The following is a 19439-nucleotide window of genomic DNA, read 5'->3' as shown; positions in this document are numbered from 1 at the left end:
TTAATAATTTTAATTAAAATTCTTAATTATACTCAATACCTTATTACTGCATACTGTTTTATAATGTACTACAATACTGAGGTGCAGATAATTGCCACATTTACAATAGGCAGTATAAACTGCAGAAAATCCTGCTAATTAACATAGTGTTAATAGATTCTATCACTATTTGCACTATTGCATTTATTTGCTTTTTACACTTGCAAATAGTGCAAATAGCCACTGTTTTTATAAGCAAATTATGTTTTAGGTGAATATTGCAGCACAATTTTAGTACAAAGCTTTGTTTACAAAAGAAATATAAGGTAAGCAATTAAATGTTATATCACAACCATAGAAACATTTGTGCTGAATTAGAGAGGTACATGAGTCCATAAGTTTAAGCTATATTTCGGCTCGTATTGTATTTTGCAATCTGGTCAAACCTATTTTCCTATTTTCCAAGTTTCTGCTTGTTATACTTTTGTAGTGCACGTCAAGTTCATTTGTATAGCACATTTCGCACGTGCACGCACACACGCACACACACACACACACACACACACACACACACACACACACACACACACACACACACACACACACACACACACACCAATACACTAGTAATTTAATTTCACTTTCTCTGGCAGTGGAATATTAAATATTGCCATAAATCTTTCCGTTTCTTCTTCTTCTTCTTCTTCTTCTTGAAAAAAAGTTGCCCGTCACCGCCAGCATTTTTCATCATTTTTACAAAACTTTCATCCCCAAAAAAATATTTTTATATATAAAAACCGAACAACAAATAATATCAAAAAAAACAAAACAGCTTCTGCCATTTTAATTGAACAAAGTCTGAGAAAATTGCATTTTTGGCAAAGACTATTTTTAGATCAGATTCAGAACAATGATCAGAACACTTCCATCAGTTCTCCCAAAGCTTCCACAGTCCTATACCACTTTGTCGACATTTCATTCAATAACATTTGGCAGTTTTAATTTAAATGTTGTTTAATGTTTGATGATCACATTATTTTACACATGCATCTGTGTACACATGCAATCGCTTGTTTCTGCTTTCTCTTTACCATGTTTTGATCCAGACATTCAGCACTCTTTCAGAAGATTTATAATAGCAATTACAATTTATCTCCTGAAAATTCCATCAATGGTGTGGAAAGAGTTGATGTCTTAAAATTAGCACTTCGGGGCTTTTGCAACAAGTGTCAGTTGCTTTGGAACATAAGGAGAAGACATTGCTCGTGTCCCAAAGCCCTCTGAATGCACAGAGCAGAAAATGTTATAACATATTAAATATCATAAACGCGTGACTAGTTGACTAAATGAATGATTAATAGTTGACTAGGAAAATCTTTTGTCAGGGCAGCCCTATTGGAGACGGAGCTCCTTTATTTAAACCAATCCCTATATCCCTAGTCTTAGTCAATCAAATGTTCTCTCAAATGTTTCTAACTTTCTCATTCTGATTAAAAGTGAACAGCGTGAAGGTGTGTAGAGCTACTGAATTCATCCTGTGTCCTCCCAGCGGCTTAGATCTGCCAGTGTCTGTGTCTGCGATGTGTTTGTCTGGATTTAATTAGGATAGAGTGTTCCCAGCTGAAGCTCTCACCTGCTCAATACCCACAGCAGCTCACGCTCTATCAGAAGAACATGTCCCTTCCTCTCAGCGTGGGCCAGAGTCTGTTTCTCTCATTTTGGACAGAAGCTGTTTTCAGTTGTGTGATTCCTGAAGCTTTTATTGCAGGAATTGACTGAAGCCCAAGGGGTCAGTTCCTGGAGTACACAATGAAAAATATTGGGAGTGTTGCTGTCTCTTTACTGGAAGTCAAGATATGCTTGATCTCAGCTCGGCTAAGGATAAAAGCCATAGCTCAAAATGTGATGGCTAAGTGGAGAAAAAAACAAAATAAAAAAAAAATAATTACAACCGTAACCACAATAACCAGATTAATGGCAAACCAGAGATCAGTTGTTCAGCTTTCTTTTGTTATGAATCTCTAATCTTGAATATTTGGTTGCATTGAGTTGATTAAAAATTATTATTCAAAATGCCTTATAAAACCAAAATTTAATATTCACTGTTCTCATAGGTTATTGTAACCACATTTATATTGTATTATGACACTTACCTCTTCATGCTATGATGGATTATAATGTATTTTACTTAAATGTTATATAACTATGTTCTTAATATTTATGTAAACTTGTATTTATGAAAAAGTGTAACAACTAAAAATATATATTTAAGGCATTATGAATACCTTTATAATGCATTATATTAGGTTTATAGAAAATATCATAAATGGTTTTATTACATTTTTTTTTTTTTAGGTTCAGTAAGAAGTTTCTTTTTATTTATTTTTTTAAGTAATTTAAAATTGAATGTATCAAAAGTGACAGTAAAGACTATTATAATGTTACAAAAGATATTTGTTTCAATGAATGCTTTTCTTTTGAACTTCCTATTTATCAAAGAAGTATTGGCAAAGGTCCATAAAGAGGGTAAGTCATAGAAGGTCATTACTGAAATGGGTGGCTGTTCACAGAGTGCTGTATCAAAGTATATTAAATGCAAAGTTAACTGGAAGGAAGAAATTGGGTAGAAAAAAGGTGCACAAGCAACAGGGATGACCGCAAGCTTGAGAATACTGTCAAGCAAAATGGATTCAAACACTTGCATCAAGAGTCACCAAGCTCAGACATCTTCAGGAAAAGAGCTACCGAGCCACTTCTGAAACAGAAACAACGTCAGAAGCATATGGAATCTATGGGGTATTTTCAAGAGAAAGATGAGAAACAGTCAATCCAACAATACAGACGAGCTGAAGGCTCAATAGTGCCTCAGCAGTGCCACAGGCTTATCGCTTCAATGCCACACCTCACTGATGCTGGAATTTGTGCTAAAGGAGCCCGACCAAGTATTGAGTGCATAAATGAACATACTTTAAAGAACTTGAACTTTTCTGTTTTGTAAATACCTTTTTTTTTAAATTATTATTGATTTTAGGAAATATTCTAATATTTTGAGATACTGGATTTTCGACTTTCATGAGCTGTAATCATCAAAATTAAAGCAAAAAAAAAAAAAAAACTGTTTTACTTTACTTGTAATGAATCTAGAATATATGCGAGTTTTACTTTTTGAAATGTTACAAAAAAAAATTAACTTTTTCACAATATTCTAATTTTTGAGATACACCTGTATGCGTGTGTGTGTGTGTGTATATATATATATATATATAATATATATATATATATATATATATATATACACACACACACACACACACACACACACAAACACACACACCTTACCAACCCTAAACTTTTGAACAGTTGTGTATTTTGGTAAAGAATTAAGTAACTTAAGTAACTTAACTTAAGTCATTTTATTTTATTTTTTTTATAAACAGGAATTGCTAATTAGAGGTGCAAACAGAGCCAGAAATAAAATTATATTTTAAGCCAAATAACTCGCACTGTGCATCATCAAAAAAAAACCTTCTCACTCCAGATAACCTCCTTCTGTTTACTGCATACTGAGTGTACTTAGGTCATTAAAACACTCTTTCATACTACAGTGTGCCAACAACATTTTACTGTTACTGCCAGTATAGCTATTTCAAAACATGCTGCTGAAAAAAAAACTTGTAATTTATATATTTATAATTTAGCTGTGAGCCCATAATGCTCTCTGGCCATTCTCCTGTGGCTATCTGTCTTCAAACACTGATCCTATAGAAGCATGAAAAACAGAAATAGAGCCCTCTTCTCTCTAAAGATGGATTTGTGTAAGTGTTCTACCATTCTGTGCTTCATTACGGCTGATATCGCTGCTGTTCTGCTCAAATATGAAGGCTTTGGCCCTTCATAGCTTGTTTAAGTGTGTGCTGGAGTGGATCGGTATTGAGCTGGGGTCAACATGTCTGCTTTGGGCCCTGGACTGCAGTCCAAAACACTCAGGCCTGAAATACTGAGGATTATGATTACACACTCCCGCTTTTGACCTATTGTTTCATGAAGGAAACCTCTAGATACTGAATTAATTTTCTTTTTGAATTCAGCAAATGAGTCTGTCTTTAATTCAGATATTAATTATGTCTTGGCACACGCATGGAGATCTGTGCCAAAAATGTCCTTGTTTGAATATTATATATTAGAGGACTGTTTAAATCAGTTCAGTCAAACTCACACCGCTGTTATATTAAACCTGCTGAACAGATTGCAGCTCTAGAGTCGGCAGCCCGGCCTCCCCAGTGGCTCTTTGCTATTAGTAGAAAGTTAGTCTTTGTCTTTATTGACAGAGAAGAAGCTGTGTAGATCCTATAATAAAGCAATAAAGTACAAGCTATAAAGCTATGAATTTTCACTCTGTTCCAAAACCAATGAGCTGCCTTGCTGTGTACTGCTTGAAGAGGCAGCTACAAAAGCATAATAATTGAAAAATAACTCTGTAGCTACGTCTGAAATTGCATGCCACCAGTAGTTACTATATCTGGTTTGAAACTTACTTTGTTGAAAAAGTATGTTGTAGTATGAATATCGCTTGTAGGTACTTTTTTATTGCCAATAGCAATTGCATATTGCTAGTAGGTACTATATTTGGTTTGAAACTTATTTTACCATTAAGAAAAATATTTTCTAGTGTGAATATAGCAAGTATTATATTATTAGTGACGGCAATATTGCATATTGCTAGTACGCACTAGATTTGGTTTGGAACTTTGCAATAAAAGCATGTTTTAGTAATATCACTATAGTATGTACTATATTTGGTTTGAAACCTCATTTGCAACTTTTAAAAAATGACGTTTCCTATTGTTTATTACTTTATTTATTTTAGAAGAATATATTGATCCTTTTATAAAATGTACAAAAACTTATTTAATGCAATTTTTTTTTAATCTCCAAATAAATATATACACTGAAAATGAATGAATGAATGGTGTAGGATTTACATTTGAAACTATTTTCACTTAGAAATTGCTAGTCAATTTCACAAATGATTACAAAGAAACCGTGAGTAACATTAAGTTATTCTTTACTGAATCGAACCGTTAACCTCTAATGTATATTGAATCATACACAAACATCCTGCATAAATGTGTTTTTTTCTTCTTGAAACTCTTTTCCCAGGTATATTGTCTTGCCTCCTATAGGTATGGTTTTGATATTTCCAACCTCTCTCTTTTTTTCCACAGTGTTTGCCCATCCCAGGTCATGGATTTGTGCTGGACAAGTATAAATGTCACTGCAAAAGCGGCTTTTATCATCCAAGCAGAGTTGCAGTCAATGGCTTTAAAAGTAAGTTGTATGTTAAAATGTTATTGATCAATGTATGTGTATTGTTTTTGAATAAAACATGTAATTTCAGGCAATCTTCATTACATTTCTTAGCAGATGTTTTTATATTATACTGTAGTAAGTGCTATGCTCAGAATATAAACAGAACAAGATATAAACCATCTGGAGCACCGCAATGTAAATATACTGTATATATAAAAATGAATTGTAGTAAATGTACGTATATCCTTCCATCGGCCCAGAGGAATGGCCCATATGGCCCACTTGATTCAACGTGTGCTCCTGCTCAGTGCAGCAGCTCAAAAGCGCTCGTCAATGTCAAAATGTTTGAAATAGCCAATCAAAGTGTAGAAGGCGGGATTTAGTGTTCACAGATGCTGAGCTGTGCAAGACTTGAATGCATATCAGCATATTAGAATGATTTCTGAAGGATCATGTGACACTGAAGGCTTGAGTAATAAAAATTCAGCTTTGGTCACAGCAATAAATTATATTTTACTATATATTCACATAGGCAGCTATTCTAAATTTTAACAGAAAGGCACCATAAAAACAGTCCAGATTCTGGAGCGCTGAATAGTTTTGCAATGAGTTTGTAGTTGTGGTGAAGTCAGAAACTTTTATCTGCTTTAAGAACAGATTGTAAAGCTATATTCCTTCCATACTGTGCAGAGAGAGGTAGAGAGGCAGACAGATATGTGGACATCACCACAGGTCCTCCATCTGTGATAGCTCATCTCTGGATCTCCTCCAGTGATCTCTGATAAGTGTGTTCCTGGGAGAAGTTGGCCGTCTTCCTTGTGTTTCTCTTTTATCTGCTCTACTGAGCCATCATCCCTTCAGTTTTCTGGATAAATAATGTTGACGTCTTACAGGTCTTCATTATCCTGGTTTATGTTTAGAATGCAATATTTTGTGTATATGTATCTCATGTCATCAGTTAGATTTTTATTCCATATATCATAGTAAGGTAACGTTAAAGGAACACGTCACATAAAATGAAAAGGCAGGCCATCATGTTGTTCTAAACCTGTATGACTTTCTTTCGTGAAAAACACACACACACACACACACACACACACACACACACACACACACACACACACACACACACACACACACACACACACACACAAACACAACACACACACACACACACACACACACACACAAAAAGCCTTTGCACTTGAAATAGTTAACCCTGGGTGATCACAGGTAAACAGAATTCTGGGTTATGTTGTGTCCTTGGTATAAAAAAAAAAAAAAAAAAAAAAACAAAAAAAAAAAAAATAAAGTAAATACAGTTTATCCCTGTAACTTCAGATTAACATTTTTTTTTTTTTTTTTTTTTTTGCATATTTGGACTGTCAGTGCTTTTGAATGAACAAATGCAGCATGCAACCTGTTTACATAACTGCTCTAGCACTGCACATCCTTATATTATATATTCCTTTTTTTCCCATTATGGACTTTTTGGACTACAAAGGTAAGAATAAAAAAGTCTCTTCTCCAGTTGACTTGTTTTTCTTCCCCATTTGACATTTTCCCCTCAAATGCTGAAACAACTGTTTACACAATTTGCAGTGATTCTGTGACCATCTAAAACATGAATATGAGGCACGAGATAAGAGGATTAAGAGGGTTTCATAAGTTCAGGTGAAAAATCCCCACTACTAGACTGCAAGTGTGAAATGTTTATAACCATGCAGGTTAAAAGATGGATTTAGAATGACAGTAACCCAAGAGAAAGTGCAGTGTGAAAAGCCCTAAAGATAAGTATATAAAAAGCAAAACAGAAATATGTGACCCTGGACCACAAAACCAGTCTTAAGTCGGTGGGGTATATTTGTAGCAATAGCCAAAAATACATTGTATTGGTCAAAATTATTGATTTTACTTTTACAGTATGCAAAAAATCATTAGGTTCATTCATGAAGTGTTCCATCATGTTCCATGAAGATATTTTGTAAATTTCCTACTGTAAATATATCAGACTTAATTTTTAATTAGTAATATACATTGCTAAGAACTTCATTTGGACAGCATTATTTGCGATTTTCTTAATATTTTGAATTTTTTTTTTTTTTTTGCAGATTTCCAGATTTTCAAATAGTTGTATTTCGGTCAAATATTGCCCTATCCTAACAAACCATACATCAATGGTAAGCTTATTTATTAAGCTTTCAGATGATCTTCAAATCACAATTTAAAAAAATGTACCCTTATGACTGGTTTTGTGGTCAAGGGTCACATATCATAAATGTAGTCCATACAACTTAAGCACTATAGTCAAAGTCTTCTACACTTTTTCTCCAACACAGCCTAGTCATCATTGTACACATTCAAACTTACATCATGAAGAGAGGTCACACCAGGTTTGAGAAACTCACAATATAAGAATAAAAGTAAGGATATAATAAAAGTCTGTCAATCTTTGTGTGTAGCACCTGCTGCTCTGCAAATCCTTCTTAAAAATCCTGGTGTTATAAACAATCAAAACAAGTTTTAACAGTGAGTTTAAAAAAATATAATTAAACACAAAATTTCACAATTTAAAGTGACTTTACAAAAAGTCTGCTATTAAAGAATGAAGCAGATAAAAATTGCTGTATGTTGGGCTGACAGCAAACCTGCAGCCTGTAAGGGACTGTCATTATTCACGGTTTTTCTTAAAAATGACCTGTTAGATTTTAATGATTGAGAGTGGGTGCAAAATGATTTGAGATAGTAGAAAATATATTTTTGTACATTTAAATCTGGCAGACATCTTTATCTAAAGCAACTTACATTGTATTCAGGTATACACTTTTCTGTTTATTATGCATAGGGATTCAAACTCATGACCTTGCAACTTATCGTTGCATAGGAAACATTATACACTTCACCATTAAAATCTACTTATTCTATACTATCTTGCAGTGTGGTTAATCACTGACTGCCATTAAACAGCAAATAAAAAAGAATAATATTTTGAAATTATTTTTTAGTGATAACTCACATCACAGCTGGATTTTAAGAGAAAATAAAACTATTGAATACCATGAAATTGTCTTCATAAAAAGATGTGAGATTTGTAACTGAGGCTGAAACAACTGGTGCATCAAAGTGACGGCCCAGATGGTGTGTCCACACCCATCCACCCTGGCTAGCACATGAAACAGTGTGAGTTGCCTACTGATGAGACCACCAATGACTGGAAGCGAGGGTGGGCTGGACCGCTTTAAATGTCACGTCTGTGCTGTTAATTTCACGATTGTTTGCACTTTTTTGATGGTGTGATTATAATGTATGCAAATATATGCAAGTGTTAAGATACAGCAACTGAAATGTAATGCAGAGTGATGCATTACATGAACATCATGTAATATTATTTGATTTGTTTTCCAGGGAAAGCGACTGGTAAGGGCAAGGAGAGTTTGCCACATCACAGGGATGTTCCAGAAAGTTCTAGCTACTGTCTGCCCTGCCAAGAAGGCTGTGCTTTCTGCAAGGACGAAACGCCCTGCGTGGCCCGGGGTGATGGCGCCCTGCGTATGGCGGTGCTCTCCTTCCAGGGCTTGTGCATGCTGGTGGATTTTATCATTATGGTGCTGCTCTACCATTTCCGCAGGAACAAGGTAAGCGTGTACTGCCGGAGGGAGCTAATTAAGATGGCAATTGTTTCCGTGAAGCACATCCTGTTCTTATTGACACTGGGGTGTTTCCATGCTGAGTTACATTACAATTAGTCACTCGTACGCCGGGTGTACTGTATTATACCCATTAGGTGACATTTTATTCCCTGTTAAATTAGAAAGCAGATGGTTTTGAGATACTTTATATTTGCAAGTGTAATCTATATTGTGCAAACCCGGTTTATTGGAAATATATGCTTGAGACTACATTTCAGCTAAATGATTTTTCGTTGCTTCTTGCACGCTTTGCAACACATTCAAAGTGAAAGGTCCATTGACTGGCACCGAAAGCAGAAATGAAATATTCGGTGAATGGTGCTAAAAACTTCACTGCGTTTGAAGTTAATGTTCCACCTATATACCTAATCGATAGTAATTAACAAAAACAAGTTTAGTTTCAAATCAATTCGAATAACTAGCAAAAGCATTTATTTTTTCGTTAGGATATACTTTTGCACAAAAGAACCTCATGAAAACAATTAAGTTAATTAATTGATAATCTGCCTTTATAATCAAACAATTGAATACAAATTGTTGGCATTTTACTTCCTCTTGTGTTCATTTCAGATGTAAACCGCAGTGAATTGTACTTACAGTAGGTGGCCAACCAGAGTGTGCTTTCTACCGCCGCGAGCGCCGCAGCCGCCGCGTCTGCAAAGTGCATTTGCAGCTTTTGACCCCTGAGTGGCGCTTTAACCAGAAGTTATCAAACAAACGCATCAAAGCACAAATAGCTGTCAGCTTTGCCTCGCTGATGTGTTACATTTGACGGCTGCAGTCAGAGGAAAATGAAAGAAAAACACTGTAGTTAAAATATTTCATTTTCACAGATGAAACTTTAGTAGACTACTTAATAAGTTATGTTCGTTTCTTAGAGCGAATAAAACAGAATAAAACACACACATACTTTGTTATTCGTTACCTATCATTTATTTTGACAGATAACTACTTGGGGAAAAGATATCTGTCTGTACACTGATTAAAAAAATTGTTGCCTGTTTTATAAATTATTTTCATTATTTTAGTAAAACGTGAGGCACTGAATAATTTCGCTAAAACAAGAAACGAATAAATTAAACCTGGCCATGATTTAGCTAAATCATTGAAATTGAAATGAATGGACAGATTAATAAAATGTCCTCACGTTTAAACTCAAGTTCTCTCATTATAATCAACAAAGTGCACACGATGTAAAAAAGAGCTTCATTAATTGACAACTTCAGTGATTTTAAAGGGGGCCTTCTTACTTGCTTTCATACAATTTAATTAAAACTAAAAAAAAGAAAATTGCAGCCGCATTTAAGTGCAGGAGTGTACTCTATTCCTTAAAATATCAGAGTGCAAGATTTGCGACGTGCATGAAGATGAGTGCGATGCACAACATTTATTCTTATTTGTCTACATATTTTTTCTTCATTACAAATCTTTTTTTGTTTTATTTTGTTTCATTGCATGTAAAAAATATTTAACTTTGTAATGCATATGCATAATGTGAAACTGCAATCTAATTCTCAGTCTATAGCATTTTATAATTATTTGTACAATAATATCTAACTTAACCTGCTTTGTATCTTTATTATTTAATGTAAAAGAGATTTATTAAACCAAACAAAATCAACGAATTGGAGCGGCATCAGCCGTTAGATTATTTTAAAACATCAAATGGCCTTTAATTAACAGGTTATTACTGCATCTGTCTTAGTTGTAGACTTGTGAAGATATATCTTTAATGTGGATCTCATACTGTAACCTAAAAGAAATGTGCTCTTTTACTATTCATTTTCAAGTGTTTGTGTGGAAAATTATTGATGCTCATGCATGACAGGGCATCGCCCTCATGATAATTTTCCCCCCTTTTTTCCTGATAATGAAATAACTTAAAACTGGGGTGCCTTACATAGGCTACATGAGAAATATATCTACAGAAAGCTTGAAATGTCTACTTTTAAATGAACCAATTCAAAACGAAAGCAAATACTGATTATGTGCATCCTGTCGAGATGAGAGTCAGTACTGCGAATTTCATCTTGCAGCTGACAAGAATACATTAGTTTATTAATAAATAATTAAAATGTCCTTTTTCACAATTATTAGGCTACTTCTGCTTGTGCTTTGTGGCAAACTTAATGCATGTGCTTGAGCGCAGAATATATTAGCTAATAACGGCAGGCCTAATAATGTTATAATGTACCAACAGGATATTTTTAGTTCCCCTCACTTTACAAACAAATCCTTTAAATATAACTATCAGCACAGAACAAGAATTAAAAATATATAATTCTAATGGATAAATATAATTGCAGTATATAATAATATACAGGTCCTTCTCAAAAAATTAGCATATTGTGAAAAAGTTCATTATTTTCCATAATGTAATGATAAAAATTAAACTTTCATATATTTTAGATTCATTGCACACCAACTGAAATATTTCAGTTCTTTTATTGTTTTAATACTGATGATATTGGCATACAGCTCATGAAAACCCAAAATTCCTATCTAAAAAAATTAGCATATCATGAAAAGGTTCTCTAAACGAGCTATTAACTTAATCATCTGAATCAGCTAATTAACTCTAAACACCTGCAAAAAGATTCCTGAGGCTTTTAAAAACTCCCAGCCTGGTTCATTACTCAAAACCGCAATCATGGGTAAGACTGCCGACCTGACTGCTGTCCAGAAGGCCATCATTGACACCCTCAAGCGATGAGGGTAAGACAAAGAAAGAAATTTCTGAACAAATAGGCTGTTCCCAGAGTGCTGTATCAAGGCACCTCAGTGGGAAGTCTGTAGGAAGGAAAAAGTGTGGCAAAAAACGCTGCACAACGAGAAGAGGTGACCGGACCCTGAGGAAGATTGTGGAGAAGGACCGATTCCAGACCTTGGGGGACCTGCGGAAGCAGTGGACTGAGTCTGGAGTAGAAACATCCAGAGCCACCGTGCACAGGAGTGTGCTTTTGAACCAGAAACAGCGGCAGAAGCGCCTGACCTGGGCTACAGAGAAGCAGCACTGGACTGTTGCTCAGAGGTCCAAAGTACTTTTTTCGGATTAAAGCAAATTTTGCATGTCATTCGGAAATCAAGGTGCCAGAGTCTGGAGGAAGACTGGGGAGAAGGAAATGCCAAAATGCCTGAAGTCCAGTGTCAAGTACCCACAGTCAGTGATGGTCTGGGGTGCCATGTCAGCTGCTGGTGTTGGTCCCACTGTGTTTTTATCAAGGGCAGGGTCAATGCAGCTAGCTATCAGGAGATTTTGGAGCACTTCATGCTTCCATCTGCTGAAAAGCTTTATGGAGATGAAGATTTCGTTTTTCAGCACGACCTGGCACCTGCTCACAGTGCCAAAACCACTGGTAATGGTTTTACTGACCATGGTATTACTGTGCTCAATTGGCCTGCCAAACTCTCCCGACCTGAACCCCATAGAGAATCTGTGGGATATTGTGAAGAGAAAGTTGAGAGACGCAAGAACCCAAACACTCTGGATGAGCTTAAGGCCGCTATCGAAGCATCCTGGGCCTCCATAACACCTCAGCAGTGCCACAGGCTGATTGCCTCCATGCCACGCCGCATTGAAGCAGTCATTTCTGCAAAAGGATTCCCGACCAAGTATTGAGTGCATAACTGAACATAATTATTTGAAGGTTGACTTTTTTTGTATTAAAAACACTTTTCTTTTATTGGTCGGATGAAATATGCTAATTTTTTGAGATAGGAATTTTGGGTTTTCATGAGCTGTATGCCAAAATCATCAGTATTAAAACAATAAAAAGACCTGAAATATTTCAGTTGGTGTGCAATGAATCTAAAATATATGAAAGTTTAATTTTTATCATTACATTATGGAAAATAATGAACTTTTTCACAATATGCTAATTTTTTGAGAAGGACCTGTAGGCTTAGCTATAAACAAAATAATAATAATAAAAATAATAATAATAATAATAATTTAAAGCGAAACATAAGGTAAGGTTGGGCTTACCTCTCAAATTCGAGACAAATCCAAAGGTTTCTATTTTGAAGCTAAACTGTTATTCATTAGGTAAAATAGGACATAATGAGCAAAAAATATGCCAAAGTGGAACGTGCTCACGACGAATGGCATGGTGAACGGCTGCGCTGTTTCCAGTGAATAAGTACACGTGAGGCACAAGCGTGATCAAACAACTGAAACAGAAAATATTCAATTTTTGGTCACACAGTAAAGGCATAATTCGACTATCCACCATTTTGAAATTAACTCACTGTAAATTTTCTAATGGTTTTTAAGTATGTTACAATGTTATATTATGATGTTATTGTTGTAATTTTACAATTACAATCAGTTTGCAACCTGTGCCTTTGCGCCAACTAGGGGTAGTTTCGCGAATAACTTTAACACGTGACTGACTTGCATTTTGGTTGTCCACCTACTGTACATTATAGGTACGTTTCTGGAGTTTTACAAAAATGCAGTTACGGGCACATATTTCCTGTGAGCCTTGGTTTTCATCATATTTCAATATCTTTGTTTCCATCTGTCAACTCTGCTCTGTTGAATGTGTAATTGAATTCAACATAATTGCAAAAGTACAATATACTAATCACTGCAGGTTGTCACTTTGCACTTTGATTTTACTTCAAAATGTTAGGCAGCATGCCAAGGAGATAAGAAATGGTATATTTTAAGCTTATATGAGTTAATTAAACAGATATTTAGAGCAGAAACAGGTTGAGACTCAGACAAGGTTGATAAAGGACAGAGAGAATGGAGTTTCCGGGAGACTAAATGAATGGATTGCACCATTAGAGGGAAAGAGACAAAATTTGCTGAGGAAGGAAAGAGAAGTTTTATTTGCTTTAAACTATTACTTTAGGAAAGGAAAGGGAGATATTAGTCTAGCTGTTCTTCACAGATAGATCTTATTCATCTACAATGTCATGGTGTTTTCCATTGTATCATATGTAAGGGATATGTCAATCACTTCTCAAGCTTTAGTTTAGCTCAAACGGACTTGCATGACACACAGGAAAGAACCTCATTGATGTATAACATGTTATTCCTAATTTTGTTTTATTTTTAGCATTACATTTAGTGGTCAACCAATACTGTTTTTTGATAGCCGATGACGATATCTTGGAAAGCAGGGGGGCTGATAGCTGATATATATGTATATATTTTCATTAATATTTAAGGAATTTGAAATAATTTGGCAATGGATTAAAAAATAATTGTGTAAAATAAACATACTTTAGATGACAAAGTATTACGCCCCACGTCTAGGGGTAGTTAAAAGAACTCTCAACAGGGCATAACAAAATGGAATCCCAAGTACGAATCACTCCGGTCGATAATCAAATAAATACATGGTGTCAATCAGAATAAGTAATTAGATTTATTTTAAAACCAACAAGTGAAATAAAGAGCATCTCTCCTGGGTGTCCCAAAGGCCAAAATAACAAATAAAATGAATCTAGAAAGAAAAAGAGGATAATAATTAACCTAATCGAGTAACAAAAGTAAAATACATTTTACTTCCCTAACTGCCTAACACAAAACAGAACCCAAATAAGATCGAAAACGCCAAAACAAATCGGCAGGACACCCCTTTGCTCCACATTCTTAGTACACAAGGTTGAAAATGAATGAACGTGACCAATAGATTTCATACTACGCTGGAAAGTAACAAATTTGATCATCGGCCGGAGAAGGGATCCAGGAGCTCTCAACCCAACCGCATCCGAACCAACAATGAGGTCCCCGTTGAATGCCGGCAGCATCCTTATAAAGACCACGCCTCGTCTCAACCACCAATGGTAATCATACACCCCATCAGCGGACATCCTCTCAGAGATCTGACAGAACAAGAGAGGGAGGAGAAAGAACACACACGCACACAACACAACTACAAGAAACGCAGGTCGTAACACAAAGTATTTTTCACAAATAAATAAATATATTTTTTTTTTTATTTGACTGATTATTAGCCAGACTTCTATTCATATTAGACAGAACTCTTAACAACAACAGTGAACAAGAGGGAGAATGTGAGCACTGTGTGCTCAAAATAAAAATCCCGCCTCGATCACATCACCAGGCAGAAAAACTTATCGTCCGATACCGATTTTTGAAAAATGCCAAATGCCAAGGCCGATATATCGGTCGACTACTAATTACATTTGTAAAATGTTACATTTGAGTCAAAGCTGAATTAAAATTAAGTTTGAAAATGTTCTTGACAGGTTTCCACACCCATACATTTGAATAATTTTAGCAGGTTTAGTGATTTCTGTCACTTATGGCAAATGCCAGCATGATTCAGTTCAACTTGTAGTTTAACATCGACTTTCTCTTTGATGATGTCAGTTAATATCATGTCCAAACTCTTTATTGTTAATTATAGGTTCATTAAGATTTTTTTATTTTTTTTTCTCAGGAGAAGTCTGTACAGATTAAAAATCCGGACAGCTACTTACTATACTTAGGACATTATTAATGTATATAGAGAGTATTTCAGAAGCGTATGCCGCACATGCTACTGTCTCAGCTTGAGCAGACATGCAGTCTGTGGCCTGAGTAATAGTAGACTGGATTCACACTGACTGCGAGGAAGGTTCATTAATCCCTGCAGTGAGGCGCCGTTTAGGCTGGGCACTCAGTTTTGATAGTGCCAGCATTTTAATTTACTCTGGAAGCATGCTTCGCCTGGGCGCTGCCTGAAAGCGATCCATAAATGCTGGAGAAGTCTAAATAAAAGCGACAGAGTTAGGATTAGAAATTTTGTTCTGTTTCAGCTCACGCTGTCAAGTGCTTTCTATTGGCCGTTTGATTTCAGAAAGCATTTGACAGCACACCTGTTGCCTCTTAATGGAATTCTCATTTTCTCTGCTTTAAAGGAGACATACCTGAGCCAGCTGCCCAAATGACATATACATGCCACAGTGCCACACCTAGAGGAAAAAAAATGATAATAATACAAATAAAAAATGGACACCTGTGGGTAATGTGACCACTTTTCACATTTTCATTGATTAGTATTTGAGTTTTCCTCCCCTGAGATCGCATTTATCTATTAAAAGGGTGTCCCATTTTAACTAAACAAAATTTAAAACAACAACAAATTAAATTATTTGTAACATTTGAACTTTTAATTTAGTGTAGTATTCACTGTAATTTTTGTCATTGCGACACTTAAGTGCAACCTTCACTAACAACTGCAGTTGACCGTTCACAAAGACCTTGATTGGCAGGTGATCTGACCAATCATAACGCCGAATCCGCCATCTTGCTCAACAAACAAATCAGACAGGAGAGTAGATTAACATCGGTGGACCTAAACTTGAAAAATATTGTGTATTGTCGCCTTTTCATGGTTGAAATAAAATAAGTTCTGATGTTCATTCATGTTCATTTCACGCTTTGAAATAATGATTGGTTCACATGTGCCGCTTGAACTGAGGCAATACAGTGATTGGTCAGTTAACACTTCACAAAAAACCCACCCTCTTTAGTTACATTTGCTATGTTCGACAAGCCATGCCTCTCTCACACTACACACCATGTTCTCACGTAGTAAAAAAAAATAAAAAATACATCACATTTTTCCATATTTCCATTAAATGCACTAAAACATCCATCAGTAACATTAACAGACAGCTTTATAAATGAAAACCTTCTCTACAGTCACTATTATGACCGATGGGATTAAATCGTTTACATGTAGTTACTGTACTAAGTTACACATAGTTAGTAGAATGTGTAAAGTGGACTATCAAAATAAAGTGTTACCACTTTTTTTCTTACAGATATCGGGGCGAACACTCAAAGTGGATTAAAATTCAATCAAATTAATGTTGAGTGAATGTTAAACAGAGCAGGTTTGTTCTAGGGCAAGGCATCAGTCTGAAGAGAACAAAGATGAACACATTAGAATAGTCCAAGGAGAATGCGCAAAGGCATACGTTATGCATTAGTCACAAACGAATGGCTTTTTACTGACCCATTTGTAGCAAGAGAACAGTTTGAAGAAAGAGGTTTTCCAATGTGTTGTTTTTGATGTGTTTCAGAGTATCAGAGCATCAGGACTCATCCTGTTAGAGGCCATCTTGTTTGGAGCGCTCCTCCTCTACTTTCCGGTAAGCTTTAATGAACGCAGTCATTTTTATTATGTACTTTATTACTTTAGGGGTGTTCAAATTAATGGCACTTTGGTGACTAATATCCTTAGACTTGTAGTGCAATGTAATGTTGCCATTAGATGGAGAATGTCTTTTTAATGGGACTAATTTAAGCATTAAAGAAATGTTCCGGGATCATTTTGAGTTTAGCTCTATGGACTCTTGTCATGATCATGTACTGCTGTTAAATCTGGTAATTTTTGCATGATATGTATAAAAAAAAGAAGGGACTTTTTACATGGAGAAAAGTCAGTCCACAGTATTTACATCAATGCTGAATTCACTGATGTTACGGATTTTTGTGAGAGCTCAACATAAAATACAGCAAAAGTCACATTTACAAAGGTATTGACATTATAGGACGATACATTTGTTGGCATTGCACATGGAGCTAAATATGCACCGAAGCAATGCGGGATAAAATAAGGGCTGAGATATTTCACTGATGGACAATCTCTGCTGTCCATGTGTCAAAGTATTGATTTAGACAGATGTCGTCATGTGCTTAATTCAGCAAAGCCGTTTGGCTCACAGTAATTGCAGTTTAGTGGCATTCACAGGAAACTGTGGACTTGTCTTGACATGAAAGGGTAAATGTAATTAAAGTGAACTGATTTAGAGGCTTGTAATTAAAGCAACTAGCACATACAAGGTCCTGGAAAGTAATAATCTGAGATGAAGTTGGAATGATGGTGGAGGAGCATTTTAGCTATTTAATCGCTCTTCGTGTGACCGTAATTCCCAGTGCATAGAAAACAGATGCCTTTATCTGTTTGTTTACCTTTAGAAATGTACCAGTTTAGGAATTTTTAGCATATGCTTTTGGCCACTTCCAAATGTGTTCCTGAATCTGATATCTTATATATGACTTCTTGGGTGATTAGGTTTAGTAAGACAGTAAGACTGATATGATGAACATTTTTAAAATTCTGAATTAACATTCAGTGCTTTTTTTTTCACTTGGGTAGAGTAAAAAAAAAAAAAAAAAAAAAAATTGTCCTGTTTAATCTTTTAATGAATTTCTTGTATAAATATATATAAATATATATATATATCATATATATATATATATATATATATATATATATATATATATATATATAAAACAAAAAAGATACAGCTATTAATATCATTGGGATACTGTTAATATTTTAATATTTTAAATGAGGTTTTATTTTTGTATTTTTCAATTTCATTTTAATTTTAGTTAAAGTTGTAGTAATTTTGTGGCATTTTTGTCATTTTTACAAGTTATTGTTAATTTTTATTCATTTAGAATTTCCATTTAAATGATTTAAATACAAATTAAACAAAGTTAAACAAAGTTAAACTAGCTGGAATAAAATTCAATATATATATATATATATATATATATATATATATATATATATATATATATATATAATATCAATAATAAATAAATTGAATTGTTTGTGAACATAATATGTGTGTGTGCTGTGTATATTTATTACGTGTATATATAAAGGCACACACATACAGTATATATTTTGAAAATATTTACATGTATTTACATGTATATATTTATATTCATATAATTAATTTTATATATAAATATATTTAAAATATAAATATATATTGAATATGAATATATGAATATAAATATATACATGTAAATACATGTAAATATTTATATTCCTATACTTAATTTTATATATAAATATATTTAAAATATAAACACAACTTTTTTTTTTTTGTCCAGAGAATCATAGATGGTATTTTCTTTTTATTTATTAAATAAGTTTGATTGTTTAAAATATTGTAAAATATTTTATTATCATTTATTTGTCTTGATTCTAGTGTCATACAGTTATGCACACATTCTGCCATCCACACAAACTGGTATTAACTACACGTTACTAACTTCTCTGCCCTTAAAAGCAACTGTGTTATCACATTAACCAATCATAATTAAATATTTTAACTGACTGATGGCTCTAGTTTAAAGTGAATATTATCAGACAGGAGAAAATATCAGCTAGATGTCAAAATATTAGATCTGTACATTACGTTTAGCAGTTTACATGTAGCCCATGAGAATGCGTCTGTTCTTTTCGAGCTGCCGTTTCCCTCTGATTCAGTTTGTGGTTTAATCTGAAGCTCAGAGACAGATAGATCTGCCCGCTCACGGCCCACCGTGTAGCTCATCTGAAGCAGATAGAAGCTCCGCCTGTCTGTTCTGCTGCAATTGCTCCCAATCTAAATATAGACTGAAAAATATTCTTCACTCCTTCTCCCCCCTTCTACTTTAAATAATTCTAGTGTTATCAAGAAGCAGAGATG

General features: G+C 34.6%; 1 protein-coding gene across 1 annotated transcript in view; it reads left to right on the top strand.

Annotated features, from left to right (window-relative positions):
* Positions 1–17252, top strand: part of LOC109078103 (probable G-protein coupled receptor 158) — a 56512-nt gene extending 39260 nt beyond the window's left edge. Inside the window, exons 3-5 of the mRNA XM_042751838.1 lie at positions 5205–5307; positions 8695–8924; positions 17028–17252. Coding sequence (XP_042607772.1) covers positions 5205–5307; positions 8695–8924; positions 17028–17237 — 543 coding nt within the window. The 3' untranslated portion in view covers positions 17238–17252. The remainder of the gene's footprint in view (positions 1–5204; positions 5308–8694; positions 8925–17027) is intronic.
* Positions 17253–19439: the final 2187 nt, after the last annotated feature.

Source organism: Cyprinus carpio, chromosome B24 (assembly GCF_018340385.1).
Source record: "Cyprinus carpio isolate SPL01 chromosome B24, ASM1834038v1, whole genome shotgun sequence".
NCBI classification, from domain to species: domain Eukaryota; kingdom Metazoa; phylum Chordata; class Actinopteri; order Cypriniformes; family Cyprinidae; genus Cyprinus; species Cyprinus carpio.
This window is presented reverse-complemented; position numbering and strand designations above follow the sequence as displayed.